The 16,267-nt window shown below is 41.8% G+C and overlaps 1 protein-coding gene across 1 annotated transcript in view; it reads right to left on the reverse strand.

Moving 5' to 3' along the window:
* Nucleotides 1–1,834: 1,834 nt before the first annotated feature.
* Nucleotides 1,835–16,267, reverse strand: part of LOC127009056 (uncharacterized) — a 65,021-nt gene continuing 50,588 nt past the window's right edge. The window contains exon 2 of the mRNA XM_050881765.1: nt 1,835–3,167. Coding sequence (XP_050737722.1) covers nt 3,035–3,167 — 133 coding nt within the window. The 3' untranslated portion in view covers nt 1,835–3,034. The remainder of the gene's footprint in view (nt 3,168–16,267) is intronic.

Genomic DNA, 16,267 nt, shown 5'->3' on the forward strand with positions numbered 1-16,267 from the left:
AGGTGAAACTTATAGGAAAAAGAAATCTGATACGGAGAGATTAATGGCTGAAGAAAAAAGATCTAGAGAAGACGTGAACGGAGAGAATAAGGGAGGAAAAGACAAAAGAAGAGAGAGATGGAAGGAGGCATAAGAGAAGAAAGTGAGAGAAGGAAGAAGGGAAAGAGAAAAGAAGTGAGGGAAGGGGAGGAGGAAGGAAGAGAAAAAGAGGAGGGACGGAGGAAGAGAAGAAGGGAAGAAGGGAAAAGGAGAGGAAGGGAAGGAGGGAAGGAGAGAAGAGAGGAGGGGAAGGACAAAGAGAGGAAAGGAAGAAGGGACGGAGAAAGGAAGAGAGGAAAGGAGGGAGCGAGGAGGAAGAAAACAGGAAAGGAAGAAGGGAGGGAGGAAGGAAGGAGGAGAGTAAGGAGTAAGAAGAAAGAATGAGGAAAGAAGGATTGAAGGAAGAAAGAGAAAAAGGGAAGGAAGGATGGAGGAAAAAAGAGAGAAATGGAAGGAGGGACGGAGAAAATAGGAGGGGAAGCAAAGGAGGGAGGAGAGAAGAGAGAGAGGAAGGAAAAGAAGAATGGAGGGGAGGAGGGGGGAAGGGAGAGAGGGAGAAAGGAAGCGAGGGAAGGAGGAAGGGAAGAACTCGACACGCGCTGAGGTGAGGCTCCGGGCGCGAGGTGGGACAAGTTTTAATGTGATAACTCCTGAACGCCCCAAGGCTACCCACCTCCTCATCTTCCTCCTCGTGCTTCTCCTCTTCTTCAGCCTCCGTCTTCTCCTCCTTCTGTTCATGCACCTGTTCTTCTTTCTTCTTCTTTTCCTCCTCTTCCTCTTCATTCTTCTCCTCTTCCTCCTCATGCTCTGTCTCTTCTTCCTTCTTCGCCTTCTCTTCTCCTCTTCCTCTTCCTTTTCCTCCTTCTCCTCTTCTTCATCCTCCGTCTTCTCCTCCTTCTGTTCATGCTCCTGTTCTTCTTTCTTCTTCTTTTCCTCCTCTTTCTCTTCCTTCTTCTCCTCTTCCTCCTCATGCTCTTTCTCTTTGTCCTTCTCCGGCTTCTCTTCTCCTTTCCTCTTCGTTTTCCTTCTTCTCTTCGTCCTCATCCTCCCTCTCTCTCTCTCTCTCTCTCTCTCTCTCTCTCTCTCTCTCTCTCTCTCTCTCTCTCTCTCTCTCTCTCTCTCTCTCTCTCTCTCTCTCTCTCTCTCTCTCTCTCTCTCTCTCTCTCTCTCTCTCTCTCTCACGGGTCGTCATGTCATTAATGGGTCATTCCGTCGGCGCCGCTCCCGCCTGTTTGCTACACGGGCGGCAGAGTGACTCCCCTGCATGACGCCAGGCACACACACACACACACACACACACACCCACCCACAGTGACACAGGCACAGACACAGATAAAGACACACACACACACACACACACACACACACACACACACACACACACACACACAGACACACACACACACACACACACACACACACACACACACACACACACACACGCACACACACACACATAGTACCCGAGAGCAACAAAACAAGTAAGGCGGAAATCAATATTGACTTCGTATAATCTCAATCTCAATCTTCTCTCTCTCTCTCTCTCTCTCTCTCTCTCTCTCTCTCTCTCTCTCTCTCTCTCTCTCTCTCTCTCTCTCTCTCTCTCTCTCTCTCTCTCTCTCTCTCTCTCTCTCTCTCTCTCTCTCTCTCTCTCTCTCTCTCTCTCTCTCTTTATAATTTTTTTTTATTTATATATGTTCCCCGTTATCTTTAGCATTTATTATATTCTTTTTTGTCTTCCTTTCTCTTTCATTCTTCTTATTATTATTAGTATTAGTGTTATTATTATTGTTATTATTATTTGATTATTATTATGACTGTCATTGTATTTACCGCTCGAGTTATTGGACATCAAGAAGAAGAGATTTCATTTCCACACAAGATTTATAACCATCTTTTCCCTTTTTCGTCCACAATTTTGTCTTCTAACACATTACATTTATTTACCGCTTGACAGACAGACATAAACATTAAATCTCCAAACGACATTGAAACTACAATATCATCAAAGAAGATAATAGTAAAATGAAATTATTACCGATATCATTCCACCACTCGCCTCCACGGCCCCGTTTCCTCGGTCCATTCTGGTATGGACGCTCTCGTGGGCAAGGAAAATCAACCTTAAGACATTCTATTCGTCTTCTTCACCCTGAAACCTATTCCTTTTCCCTCACAAAGTTGATACGGAGCAAAGGACTTTTCTTGGAATTGCTTAGGGCGTAGAAAGAGGAGACTATATTGGCAATTCGGTCAACTGGGAGGCTTTTGTGATTGGGCCAAGTGGAAAAAGAGCGTCGTCGCTGCCCGCTGGAGATGCCTCGAGTTATTCTCCAGAATTCCCTCGCCGCCGCCCGCAAAGTTCAAAGGTTCAGGATTCGAAAACTAATTCCAAACAAAGCAACAACCTTCTTTTTATTTAAAACAAACGAGCTTTATTCAATTTCCCCGTGTTTGACTCGTGTCAACTTTTCTCCTTTGACCTTCCGAGTTTTTTCACTTCAGTAATTCGAAGGTGATGAGGTGAGGGAGGCAAAAACGCGGGACAAAGGGTTGCTATTTTGAAACTCTTAAAATATACTTGGGACATAAAACTTCTTTCCTCAATCGATTCCCTTGACATCGAATAATGTCCCGCGTCGTTTTCTGTTGACTCCAGTTGGCGGTTTCAATGTTTTCGAAAGACAGGCGCTTATTCGATGCAAACACGAAGAGAATCTTGGGTCGGGCTCCCCCCCTCCCTCCTCCCTCCTCCGTCTCCTTTCTTCCCTCATCCCACAGTTCAGCGCCCCGCTTCTCCTCATCCTTCTCCTTTCTTTTACTGCCTCTTTCATTCTCTCCATCAATGAGTAATGCGACCATGTATTTCACTTTATAAAAGGACATTTATCCCTTCAAAAACATATAATGAAAATAATTGAGTAATAACAAAAAATACTAATGATACCGGCAACCTTCCCAGACTAAGCTGTTACATATTTTAAGATTAAACACTTCAACCTAGAATATTCATCTCCACACATGTATACACTTTGCAATTACTGCACACTGTCTGCCCACCTGCCGCCCTGGATGCCTCGGATAGCCGCTGCTCAGGTAACCCAGCAGAGAGGGAGAGCAACACATACCTGCGGAAGAGAAAACACACAATTGAAAAAAAAGCTATTTCCATTGTTGTCAGTCTGCGTTCCATTTGTGTCTGCGTGAGGCTGTATGACTCTAGTCTCTAATATCATGTTATTTTTTGTTTCCTAATGAAATATGCATGTTTTGTGCATGGTGGGGAGGGAAAGGATAGAAAAAAATAGTTGTGGTGACGAAAGCAAATATAAAGGGGAGTGGAGGGGACTCTATCTCGTGTGTGTGTGTGTGTGTGTGTGTGTGTGTGTGTGTGTGTGTGTGTGTGTGATTGGTTGTATATTATGGTTTAATTATATTATGTAAATGACTGTCCATCTTTAGCAAATATTAATGCTGAGGGAAAAATGAAAAACGCTTCCAGCAAGGTTTAGTTTAACTCATCACTGCAATGCTGTGAGTAACGTGTGATATTTCCCTGCTGTTTCAGGTTGACGCTGTTGTTTTCGCCATTACTGTTGGCATTCCTTGAGAGATGCAATAATCAAACATCATAATTTTGAAGTAAAAAGACAAACGGAGCCAAGAAGAGCTGTAACAAGGACAAGAGTAAAAGAAGAATGATAATTAAGCGCAATTAGGTAGAGAAAACGTAATAATAAATCATGAGATTATAAAAGAAGGAAAAATAAAGTGTGTTAACTTAGCATGACACAGCTTGTGTTTATAGCCGAGCTAACGTTGTGAGAATTCGCCAGAAAACAATTACTTCTGAATTTATCGTAAACCGGATATAAACGTGACTTAATAAGTAATCTATTTAATTTTGTTTGTAGGCGACTCAGGATATTAGTGTTATTCAAAAGCATCATGTTGAACATTGACTCGGAATCAGGCAATACACATTTGTCATTTGAAAAATAATCTGATCTATGATATTTCTGAATGAGTAAATTGGTTTTGCACTAGATACAAGTACGGGGGGTTTAATACAGCTTGTAACAACGCGTTTTTAATAAAAGATTGTTGTATTTGCGACATCAAACCACCTCAATCGGCAATATGCCATTTATTAGTCAATTTGATTTTCAGTTCATAATCAGAAAGCTGAATAAAATGCTTGCAGCATCTCTTATCTCAGCTGGCATTTTCCAGTTTAACAGGCTGAGAAGATTTACCCTTAATCGATTGTATTGGCGGCAGTGGCGGAGAAGGAGAGGAAGGAGGAGGAGGAGGAGGAGGAGGAGGAGGAGGAGGAGGGACAGCAGGAGGAGGAGGAAGAGAGAAAGGAGGAAAATGAAAAACAGGACGAGTAAGAGGAGGGAGAAAAGATTAAGGAAGAGGAAGGGAGAAGAAAATTATTAGAAAAGTGAAAGCTAAGGAAAATATGAAAGAGGAGAAACTTAACAATCCAATAACGAACGACTTAAAAGGAAGCTGGAAAACATGAAGGTAGAAAATGAAACTCGGAGATGAAGAGGAAGGAAGAGAGGAAGAGGAAGAGGAGGAGGAAGAGGAAGGAGGTTAAGGTCCTTGTCACGCTTGCTGCTGCTGTCGGTTGGGGTGCCAGAACTACGCAGCGTCTTTTCTCTTCCTTTCCCTTTTCTCCGCGTCTGAAGGAAAGACCACAAACACAAACACAGCAACACACAAACACAGCAACACACACAGGCAACCCCTTACATAACCACCCTCCCGTCAAAACAAAAGAAGAAACAGGAACAAAGAGCTATCGTGCTGCGTGTGATTGATATTCCACGGAGTCATGCTCGCTGATATCTGGGTCATGCACGCGACCGATACCTTCAGAGGCGGCGGAGGGAAGAGTTTTGGGCAGAGGGAGTCTCGCTTAACTTCGTTCACTTTAATATGAGCGCGGCGAACACGTGTTACTGTACGTATGTTAGAGAATTTATGCTTGAGTGAGAGAGAGAGAGAGAGAGAGAGAGAGAGAGAGAGAGAGAGAGAGAGAGAGAGAGAGAGAGAGAGAGAGAGAGAGAGAGAGAGAGAGAGAGAGAGAGAGAGAGAGAGAGAGAGAGAGAGAGAATTTTTCTTTTAGAAGAATGCGTGTGTGAGTTAAGGCTTATTATGAATACATAGAGGGATGGCGGGAAAATAGCCTAATTACAAATGCGATATCCTATACAGGCAAACGTTTAACGGGAATACAAAACACTAACAAAAACTGAAGAAAGTCCAACTAATTAACGAATACGAACAACAATGGATTAAGCTGTGAGGATAAAGCAAGGATGAAGAGAAAGACGGATACAACAAGGATGGAGCAAACAGTAAGGATAAAACTAGCAATATACAGAGAGAAGACTATAGAGGTAACAGTTAGGATAGAACAAAGGTGCAGATATGATACAAAAAAGGATGGAGCAAGCAATCAGGATAAGGAAAGATGCAGAAACGATACAAACAAGAATGAAATAGACAGTAAGGGCAAAAGAAGACGGATGGAGAAACACGAATACCACCAAGAAGGAAGGAAATAGTGAGGACAAAAATTAATAGTGAAGCAAAAAGACGAAACAAGCAACAAGATAACAGAGGAAAAGGAAAAAAAAAATGCTGAGTGACGAATACAAGCACTAATGGAGAGGTTAAGAAAAGAAAGATACAGAATAACATAAACAAAAATGAATAAAGTAAAGATAAAGCAAAAACAACAACAAAAAAAACATACAGAAACACAAACAAAAATAATGATGGAAGCTGTGAATGCAAAACTACGAATATGAACAAGAATTGAGAAAACACTAAATATATTATAAAGAAAGCTGCAGAAATATTAAACGCCTTATATGATCTCACCAACAATAGGTATCAAAATGCTAATTATATGGATTAAAAGCGATATGCATAACTTATTAATGACTTCGGTGAGCCATGTCGGTATCATCGTAAACCCCCCCCCCCCCATTACCACCGCAATCACCCATTCATAACTAATATCCCTGAAATTACTGGTATTAGCCTGGGATCTATTGCTACAGCCACCAAATAACACACAATCACCGTCATAAGCACCGTACACTATTTCTTTTTTACGTGTACGCCTATAGGGCCAGCAGGTACCTAGCCACGAATTCTCACCACGATCATTCCAATTCTTTTTTGTAACATTACTTTAAGAAACACAGTACTTCATCACTATCAAAATATGCTTTCCCATGAACCTCTCACCAGGACAAATCAACACTATCCCTCCTAGCAGTACTTTTTAGAAACACAATACTTCATCATCACCAGTATTTGCGTCCCCATCTCCCTTTCATCATGACCAGCCATCAATATCACTCCAAGCAGTTCTCTTACAAACACAATTAATTAGGGGCCTACTCGATCCCGACCAATATTTGCTCTCTCATCAACTCCTCACCATGACCAACCAACAATGTCACTCCTACCAATACTTTTCGAAGCAATACCTTATCACTACCGACGTTTCCCTTTCTGTCATCCTCTTACCATGACCAACCAACATTACCACTCCTAGAAACTGTACTTCATCACTTCGCATTTGCCTTCTCATCAGCCTCTCAACCAACAAGCACTATTACTCTTAGCAAGGCTTTTAGAAACACAATACTTCAATACTACCAATGTTTGCCTTTTCATTAACCTCTCACCAGCTAACATTATGACTCCGGACAACAATAATTCATTTCTATCAGTATATGACCTCCCATTAAACTCTCGCAATGCCCAACCAATAATGCCAGAAAACTTTTATACAATTCCTTATAACTACCAACATTTGCCTTTTTTTATTTCCTTTACCACAGCTTAACCGGTTTCTACATCGTATAGAAACATAATAAAATCTACGTTAGTCACTCATCACCTTCGACTTACCCCACAAATATTGCTTCCAGAACCTCTACAAAGAAATTCACACGCATCTCTTCTCTATTATTCTCAAATTCTCCCTCTTAGCACACTTACATAAGCTGCTAACGCCTCTTCAGTCACCTCCTAACACACCAACATCTTTCACAACTTCTACCGCCAGATTCATACTTTAGTCTTTCCTTCATCTTCGCTGGCTCCCCACTTATCACACGTATGGAAAACACTACCTCCAAATAACTACATACTACCACCTTTCCCGACTTCTCCCAGCAAATTCACACTGCACCCTTCCTTCCTCTTCGGTGTTTTTCTCATCACACGTATAGAAACCCCTACCACTACATCTATCATCTCCCAAGCTCTATTATACCATCGCCATTCACGAATTCTACCAGCAAATTTTCTCTGCATGCTAGCCCTTCCCTTCTTCAACTCTCCAACTTCCCACACGCATATAAACCTCTACCACCAACACAATCATAGTAACTCTCGCTCTAAATCTCCAGCACCACTACTGCCACCATGAATATCAGAAGACCAAGCGTATGCACAATGTAATCTTCCAATCTGCTCTCTAAATAACTGTATCCTCGCGTGCCGCCTTTCCAGCTGCTTTGTGACTGCCCGGATTGGGAGTCTGACAGATTTATTGGCAACATGCGTGCTGCTCCCTCGTCCCCCGCTCCTTTATGCTCGTTTTATGCAGTTTTCTATACTTTACGTTCGTTTCCCTAATTTCTCTGAGGAACCATTTCGGGAAAAGGCGATATAGAACAGATATTTCAGGGGAGGGAGGAGGGAGAGATAGGGAGGGTGAACGAGAGAGAGAGAGAGAGAGAGAGAGAGAGAGAGAGAGAGAGAGAGAGAGAGAGAGAGAGAGAGAGACGTGGATGTTGAAATACAGAAAAAGGGCTGAAATGAAACGGAAATATGAGAAAAAATAACAAGAAGCATACAAGGAGAGATAATGGAGGCTGAAATGCAGGTAAGAGTTGGAGATTGACAGGTGTAAGAGGAAAGGTAAAAACTAACAGATATATGAGAAATACATACATAAAAAACGTACGAACATAAGGAGTCTGCGAGAGGCTGGTAGGCCTATACATAACAGTTTATGTAAACATAATCCCATCTAACCTCGCTATCTATAAACATATGTAATCGCTTACTAATGGACGAGGGAAATGAAGAACAGCGAAAATAATGAAGGAAAGACATAATATAACTGTGATGTACATATATGGCCGGGTCAGAGGAGGATGCCGAAGAACACGAATAAAGAAACTAATTAAAATTTTATGTTACCATTTTGTTTATCTAAGATTATAACCTGAAAGTAAATGTTAAGATTCTGTGTTACCTGAATATATTTAGTTAAGCTTACTGAGACGTGAATTCTCGGAAAAAAATATCAGAGGAAAAGAGGAAAAAGTTAAAGAAGACGATGAAATGACGACAAAAAATAAATGTGTAGGGTGAAAAGTTAAAGCAGGAGAAAGATAGCGTCTCAATATAATAGAAAATGTAAATATAAGATACAACTGCAAAGAAAACAGGAAGCCAATAATGTTAACAAGACAAGGAACAGTAAATACACGACTAGACAAAAGAACACCTATTGAAAGAACACTTATAACACAGTGAGAGAACACATTGTAAACACATTAAAGAAAACATTATAGAACTCATAGCAGAACAAATATATAAGAACACACTTTAAGGACAAACTATCATATTAAACACATCAAAATAGCATATATCAGAGAAAATATTAAAAGGAAAAAACTGAAATTCCTCCCAAAACCTTGCCGTCACAGAATTCTTCCTCCTTTCCTCTTTTTTTTATTTCCGTGGACTCAAATTTCTCCTCAAACATTTTATCTTTTTCTTTCCTTACCCCGTATATTTTTCCTTCCTCAATTTTGTCCAATACTTCCAATATACATTCTTCTCGCATTTCTCATTCTTCCTCCTTTATTACTTAATTTTCCTTTCCATTATCCCTCCTCTTCTTCTTTCTCTTTTCACATTCTTCAAATCGTGTTCACCATCATCCTTTCATCTTCCTCCTCACTTCTTCCAACTACTCATCTTCCTCCTCCTCCTCCTCCTCCTCCTCCTCCTGCTGCTCCACTTTTTCCTCATCCTTCTCTTCCTGTTTCTTGTTATTTTCGTCCTCCACTTTCTCTTCCTCCTCTTCCTCCTCCTCGTTCTCCTCCTCAGACTTTTCATATAGCCAGGGCGACTTATTTTACTAACAAAATTCCTACTGCCATTACTTCTCCTACTCCTTTCCCTCCTCCTCCATCAACTGCTTCTACTACTACTACTACTACTACTACTACTACTATTGCTACTACTAATACTACCACTACTACTACTACTGCTATTCAACCTTTCCTTTCAACCTTACCTAATTACACCTTGCACATAACTTCTCCCTCGCCTCACCGAGCCTACAAGAGACCCGGCGCGTACCTTACAGACGAATACCAATAAATATAATCTGAAAATTCTACCCCTTGAGCGTAAAGCATCGTTCAGTCCAGAAAATTATCGGTCACACTGTCCTTTGAAGTGTCGATCGGCTGAAAAAAGGCTGTAAGAGGGAAATGCAACGTCAATTAGTGAAAGACGAAAATTAATGGGAAATTCTTTGATGTCTTGCTCCAGGCTTTAATTAGTAGCGTTCAGGGGCGTACAAGTGTACATAAAAGAACACACAGACGAACGTACATTTTCACACGCAGTCATACGCACTAGCGCACACACACACACACACACACACACACACACACACACACACACACACACACACACACACACACACACACTATTTACAGGATCAATATTTACTCTCACACACATGCATATATACATACATACATACTTTCTTTCTACCTTAATCATAATTTTCTATACCGAAAGGTGAATCTCTCTCTCTCTCTCTCTCTCTCTCTCTCTCTCTCTCTCTCTCTCTCTCTCTCTCTCTCTCTCTCTCTCTCTCTCTCTCTCTCTCTCTCTCTCTCTCTCTCTCTCTCTCTCTCTCTCTCTCTCTCTCACTCTCACTCACACACACACACACATGCACTCACAATATCCCGGCCTGACTGACGTGCTTGTGGCTGACTGTCTGCTGACTGGTGGAGATGGGCGTGACGTCAGGGAAACCGTGACGTGTTAGAGGAGCGACTTCGTGCTAAGAACCCGACATGTAAACGGACAGGATGAAATTAGGTGAAGGACGCTGAGAAAGGGGTGAAGGCGGAGGCGCGGGATCGATTGATTTGGAGGGAACGATGAAAACTTAATGGAAGATTGAAGATAATGGTAAAAGGTTATGAGATGTGGAGAGGGAGTGAAAGAATAGTAAAAGGCCTGTGAAATTCATGGTGGAGGGAGGGATGGAAGAACGAGGAACAGATCGATGGAGACATGGCCGCGAGGTGAAGTTATAGGAACGGATAAAGATGGAATAAGGAGGAGATAAGTATTGATGGTTGTATTTGAAGTGTATGATAATGGGTAAGGAGATGAAAGGAAGAGAAGTTTTAGCGGAGTTTTAAAATTGCAGGGATAGAAGAGGTAAAATAAAAATGCAGATAAAATTCAAAGTCAGTACAAATAAAAATGAGAAGAAGAATGCTTCGAGTAAAGTAAAACGAAAATATTTGCATGAACTGGCGTATAACAAATTAGGCGAGGAGGAAATGAATAAGTAATGAAGAAACGTGAATAATACATAGAAAAGTAGTGAAAGACTTAAAAACTAGAGTAGGATGCGTGCAGCCTTAAATGTTTTTAGCAGTGTGTTTGTTTTTGCTTTTACATTTCCTGACTTATTCTTTTCTATTACTTTCAAAAACATTAATCATTATTTTAGCTTTAATTTTCCTTCAATTTAATCTTCATCCGTTGTTGTCTTCTTATTTGCTTCATTTCTCTTCTTGCTTCTTCCTCTTCGCTTGCTACAGGGTTTCTTAAAGGTTTTCAGTTTTTGCGTTATTGTATGAGCAGTGATATAGCGGGCTTTTGTATAGCTTTATTTTCCTTAAGTTACGACCTTTACTGTAGGATAGACACACGCACACACGCACGCACACACGCACGCACGTAAGCTCGCACACACAAACACAACACAACACAACACAACACACACACCTGACATTTGACACTCTCCTAGCTGACGTCCGCTTCTTCCTTTCTGTTGCCACCCGGAAGCTAGCCATAAATCATTTTAAGCATTACAGAACAACCAAGACGAGGCACCACCACCAACATAATGGCCCTCCACGCGTACAACAGCCAACAAAGAAACTGCTGCAGACCAACGACATGAACTCAAATATGACAGTCCATCACATCATAATAACCCAATACAAATAGTGAGAGTTACACATACGCAGGTTTTGTAGCACTTTAATGGTTTTGTTATGTGATCTAGTATTTTCGCATTTTTTGAGAAGGTGCCTCAAATGTGATGAAAAAATGAAAATGGTGAAGGAGGTTGAGGATGAGCCTAGAATCTTATGAAAATTTTTAAGATGAAGAAAGAGGAAAGATGAAGAAGAGATAATAAAGAAGAATGAAAAAGAAAAGAAGAAGACGACGAAGAAAACGAGGGAGAAGAAGAAAGAAGAAGAGGAAATAAAGAAGAAATGAGAAAGAAAAAAGACTAAAAAGAAGAAAACGAAAAAGACAAAAACGTAGACCAAGAAAGAGACGAAGAGGAAAAAGAAGTAGAAGTAGAAACAGCAGCAGCATAAGAAGAAGAAAAAGGCCAATGAAATAAGGACAAAGAGGAGAGAAAAGGCAGTTAATCACAATGCGTAGCAACAATATTATAATAACCTTGACGCAACTTCATACGTAAGAGCCGACATAAATCACGCAAATGGCTCGACTGTAAAACATTTCGAGTATTACAAATTGCGCCTAACTAACCTGGAGCAGTGCACGAGACGCCACTTATCTCGCCCAGCAGGGAGGGACGCAGACCAAAGGGAATTTAGAACAAGGCAAAATGTACTGAGTGTATCACATCCACGGCGTGTTAGCTCGTGGATGGAAGGGTGCATTGACCTCTTCTTCCTCTTCCTCTTCCTGCTCCTCCTCTCCGTCTATTTATTCCTCCTAGTTTTCCTCTCTTTTTCTTCGTCCTCTTCTTACACCCTCGCTATTTCTTCCTTTTCGTCTATTTCTCCTCTTATTCTTTCCCGTCATTTTTTCTCTTCCTCCTCCTCCTCGTTCGCCTTTCTCCTCCACCTCTTCCTCCTCTTCGTGTATCTGTTCCCCTTTTTCCTCGTCCTTCTACTCTCCCTTCTTCTCTTTCTCCTCCTCCTCTTCCTCCTGTTCGTGTATCTGTTCCCCTTTTTCCTCGTCCTTCTACTCTCCCTTCTTCTCTTTCTCCTCTTACTCTTCCTCTTATTCTGCATCATTCATATTTCTCCTCTCTGAATTCGTGTCGGTTTCGTTCATTTTCCTTTTTCGCTTTACTTTTGTTTCTTCTCCCTTTCCGCCTTTCTTATACCATTCAGATTCCTTCCTACTAATTATTCCCATACATCTTTCTCCTTTTCCCTCTTATCTACCGTTTACTGCTTTCCCTACTATATCTCCTTTTTCTCACTCATATCATCCTCCACTTCCTTCTTCTTCCTCTTTCTTTTTCTCTTCCTCTTCCTCATCTTACCTCTCCTCCCCGATGGCTCGTCTTGAAAGTCGGTCATACGCTAAATAATGCACGAGGGACAGAGCAGTACAGTAGCGCCATTATGCTGCCCCGACCTTTCCTGGACGCTCCTTTTTTGTTGATGCCACGGAGCCATTGTTCAATATCCCACGTAGCTATAGTGATTTCTTTCATATGTCCGTTATGTAACAGCTCTACGCTTCTGTGCATGTTAAGTTCTCTAGTTCCAGTGGGATTTTCTTTTGTGCTTTCTGCTTTTGATAACATACGCAAAAACGTGGTTCCATTTAGAGAGCACATGCTTTGCCTTAAAAATTATATCATGGTATGTGTTTTACCCTTATGCTGTCCTTCCTACCACATGATACGCAGTAACCTTGAATGATATAAATATTTATAGCTATTGATTAACTATATAGGGTAGGCGGTGGCTGAGTGGTTAGCGTGCGGGCCTAGCATTCACGGCGCCATGGACAACGTCGGTTCGAGTCTCCACGCTACCACCTGGGATTTTTCAGTCACCGCTGAGTGGCTTAAGACAACCCATATGCTGTCCAGAAGACCACCCATCAACCCGGACTCCAGAAGAAACCGTCCAAGTGAATAAAAAATGAGTTCCGGGGGGCAGCATGAGCCAAGCATAGCTGGCGCCACTATAAAAAAAATTGCCTGCGCCACGACGGGTATCTAATATGAAAGAATACTATCATCACCAGTTATAATAATTTTAACACCAAAACTCAAGGAAAGTTTACTCACCGTCATAAACTTTCGTGTCCATGTTTTAATTTTGATCTTTTCTCTAATGATTTACTCTTATCTCTAATTGCTGACGTATGGATTCAAGTGGAAGATACACTTGCCACAAGGCGTGTGTATGGTTTCCTCCGCGGTGGCTCGGCAATAAAAAACAGACAAGCCTCCCTCACCCCTTCTCCGGCTTCCATTCCTGACCGATTATCCAAAACTCTCCGGGAAATCCCCTCCATATTTCTCTGCCTCCTTATTCCTTCTTATCATCCTCCATCTCCTCCACCTTTTCCTCCTCTTCTTCATCTTCTTCCTCCTGATTTCCCTCTTCCTCCTCCTCTTGTTTCTTCTTTCCTTCTACTCCATCCTCCTTCTTCCTTTTGTTTCTTCTTTTCCTCTACTCCGTCCTCTCTCCTCCTCCTTATCTTTATTTAGCGAGTGTTTTCATCTTATTCTGTAGTTCGTTGAAATGCCTGACGAAGAGACCAAATCACCAAAGCACGTGAGGACACAGAGACCAGAATTCAGCAAGGAGGTATAACGGGAGGAAGGCATCGGGCGTCTTGTGTTACAAAATAGTTACGGGCAGATTAAAGGGACAGTTTTATAGGACAGCGGTAGGGCCGGCGATGTTGTATGGCATGGAAACGGCCACTCTGACGATAAAAGAATATAAAGTGGATGTAGCCAAGATGCGGATGCTGCTATGGGTGTGTGGGGTGACTATAGGGGTTAGAAGATCAAAACTCATATCAGGGGAGGTGAATGTTATGGAAGAGTTGTCAAATTGAAGACATTACTCAGGCTCAAGTAGTGCAAAACAGACCACACTGGAGGAGGCTCACACAACAACGGCCCTTCTAATTAGGGATAATGAGGCTGAGATGATACAGCCTATATATAAACCATAAGCCCCCCCCCCCCCCCTGCAGCCTGCTTTTCCATGTACCATGTTTCTAAGTTTCTCGTCTTCCTCCTTTTCCTCCTCTCCCTCCTCCATTTTATCCCCCTCATACTACTACTACTACTATTACTATTACTACTACTACTACTACTACTACTACTACTACTACTACTACTACTACTACTACTACTACTACTACTACTACTACTACTACTACTACTACTACTACTACTACTACTACTACTACTACTACTACTACTACTACAATTACTACTACAACTGTTACTGCTACTACTACTACTAATAATAATAAAAGTAATAATAAGTCTGTTGCTTCTACTACTACTGCTCCCACCACTATAATTACCACTACTTTTATTACGACTTCTGCCCCTAATTCCCTTACCTCCATCCCAAAGTTTCAGACAAAGTTCCCACCACAAAAAAGTTTCTCTCTTTTCTCATGATCATCCAGAGAAGAAAAAACACGCCAGCCAAGCTTTTCTTCCTTGACCTCGCGAGATGCTGGACCCTGATCTAATTAGTGACGTGGAGAAAAGGGGCCAGCAAAGGAGGAGCAGGTGAAGAACCGCGGTAATGGGGAGGTGAAGAGGCTGATAGAGTTTGTAGCTACCTCTCGGCCTCCTGAATGAAGGGATTTGATACGCGTAGAGGGTTGAAAAGGATCTGAATATAAGTAGGATGAAAGGATCCATTATACTGAGGCCAAATCAGTTTTGGTAAAGGAAATGTTGAATACAAAATAATCCAAGAATATGAGAGAACAGTGGAAGCATAGGGGGAGAAGGAATAGTGAAGACTTTGAGTAGGAGAAAGTTAAAAATACGGGTAAAGGATGAGGGTAGGAAAAATAAGGAAGGCGGGATAAAATGAAAGGAGAAATTGGACACCTCTCCTTTCTTTCACGACCAATAACTGTTGAACCAATCCTACTGTAATAATTCTCCTTCCTAGTTACTCTTCTTGTACTGCGTCTTCTCTTCCTACCTCTTCTGCCTTTCTTCGTCTTGTTGAATCACGGTCTTTGTCATCCTCCTCCCTTCACAATTTTCTCCTCTCACTTTCCTCCGGGCACTTATCCGTCTTTTATTACCACTTTTTTTCCTTTTTTATGATTGTTGATGTTTTTCGTTCTCGTTACTTGACAATCTTACTCCTTCCTCATCCCCTGACAGACAATAATACAGAACGGCATCCCACAGCCTCACTCCTTCCTCATCCAGTGATACAGACAACGACATCCCACAGCCTCACTCCTTTCTCATCCAGTGATACAGACAACGACATCCCACAGCCTCACTCCTTCCCCATCCCCTTAAGCTCCGCCCTCTTCGACCCTCCCCAAGCCTCAAACCCTCGCCCTCAGGTCACATATGGGCCGCGGGACAATCAATTAACGGATACATCGAGCGGCAGGGCAAACAATCTTTACGTGGCCAACCAAAGACCTTTCCCTCGTTACGTTTTTTCCTCGTTATATTTCACTGATTACTTTGGTTCTGTTATTTGTTCCTTTTCGTGTATTTGTTTATGGTGTGCTGCGGCTATTTTTGGGAGATGGTATTTGTTATTTGCAGTGTAGTTTCATTCGTTTTATGTTGATGAGAGAGAGAGAGAGAGAGAGAGAGAGAGAGAGAGAGAGAGAGAGAGAGAGAGAGAGAGAGAGAGTGGTAGTAGTAGTAGTAGTAGTAGTAGTAGTATGGGTAGTAATAGTAATAGTACGTGGTATAACGGAAAGGGAAAGAAGAAAACTATGAGAACTGTAACTGAAAACCGCTCTACTAAACTTACACTCTTATTGGTTCCAGTGATACTACCTCTCCTCCCACCTCTGCCCTTCCCCCCCTCGAAACAGGGATAGAAAACACAAAAGAAACGTATCGCGACAAAACGGGAGGGAAGAGAACATTTGAAATTATACC

Source organism: Eriocheir sinensis, chromosome 39, assembly GCF_024679095.1.
Source record: "Eriocheir sinensis breed Jianghai 21 chromosome 39, ASM2467909v1, whole genome shotgun sequence".
NCBI classification, from domain to species: domain Eukaryota; kingdom Metazoa; phylum Arthropoda; class Malacostraca; order Decapoda; family Varunidae; genus Eriocheir; species Eriocheir sinensis.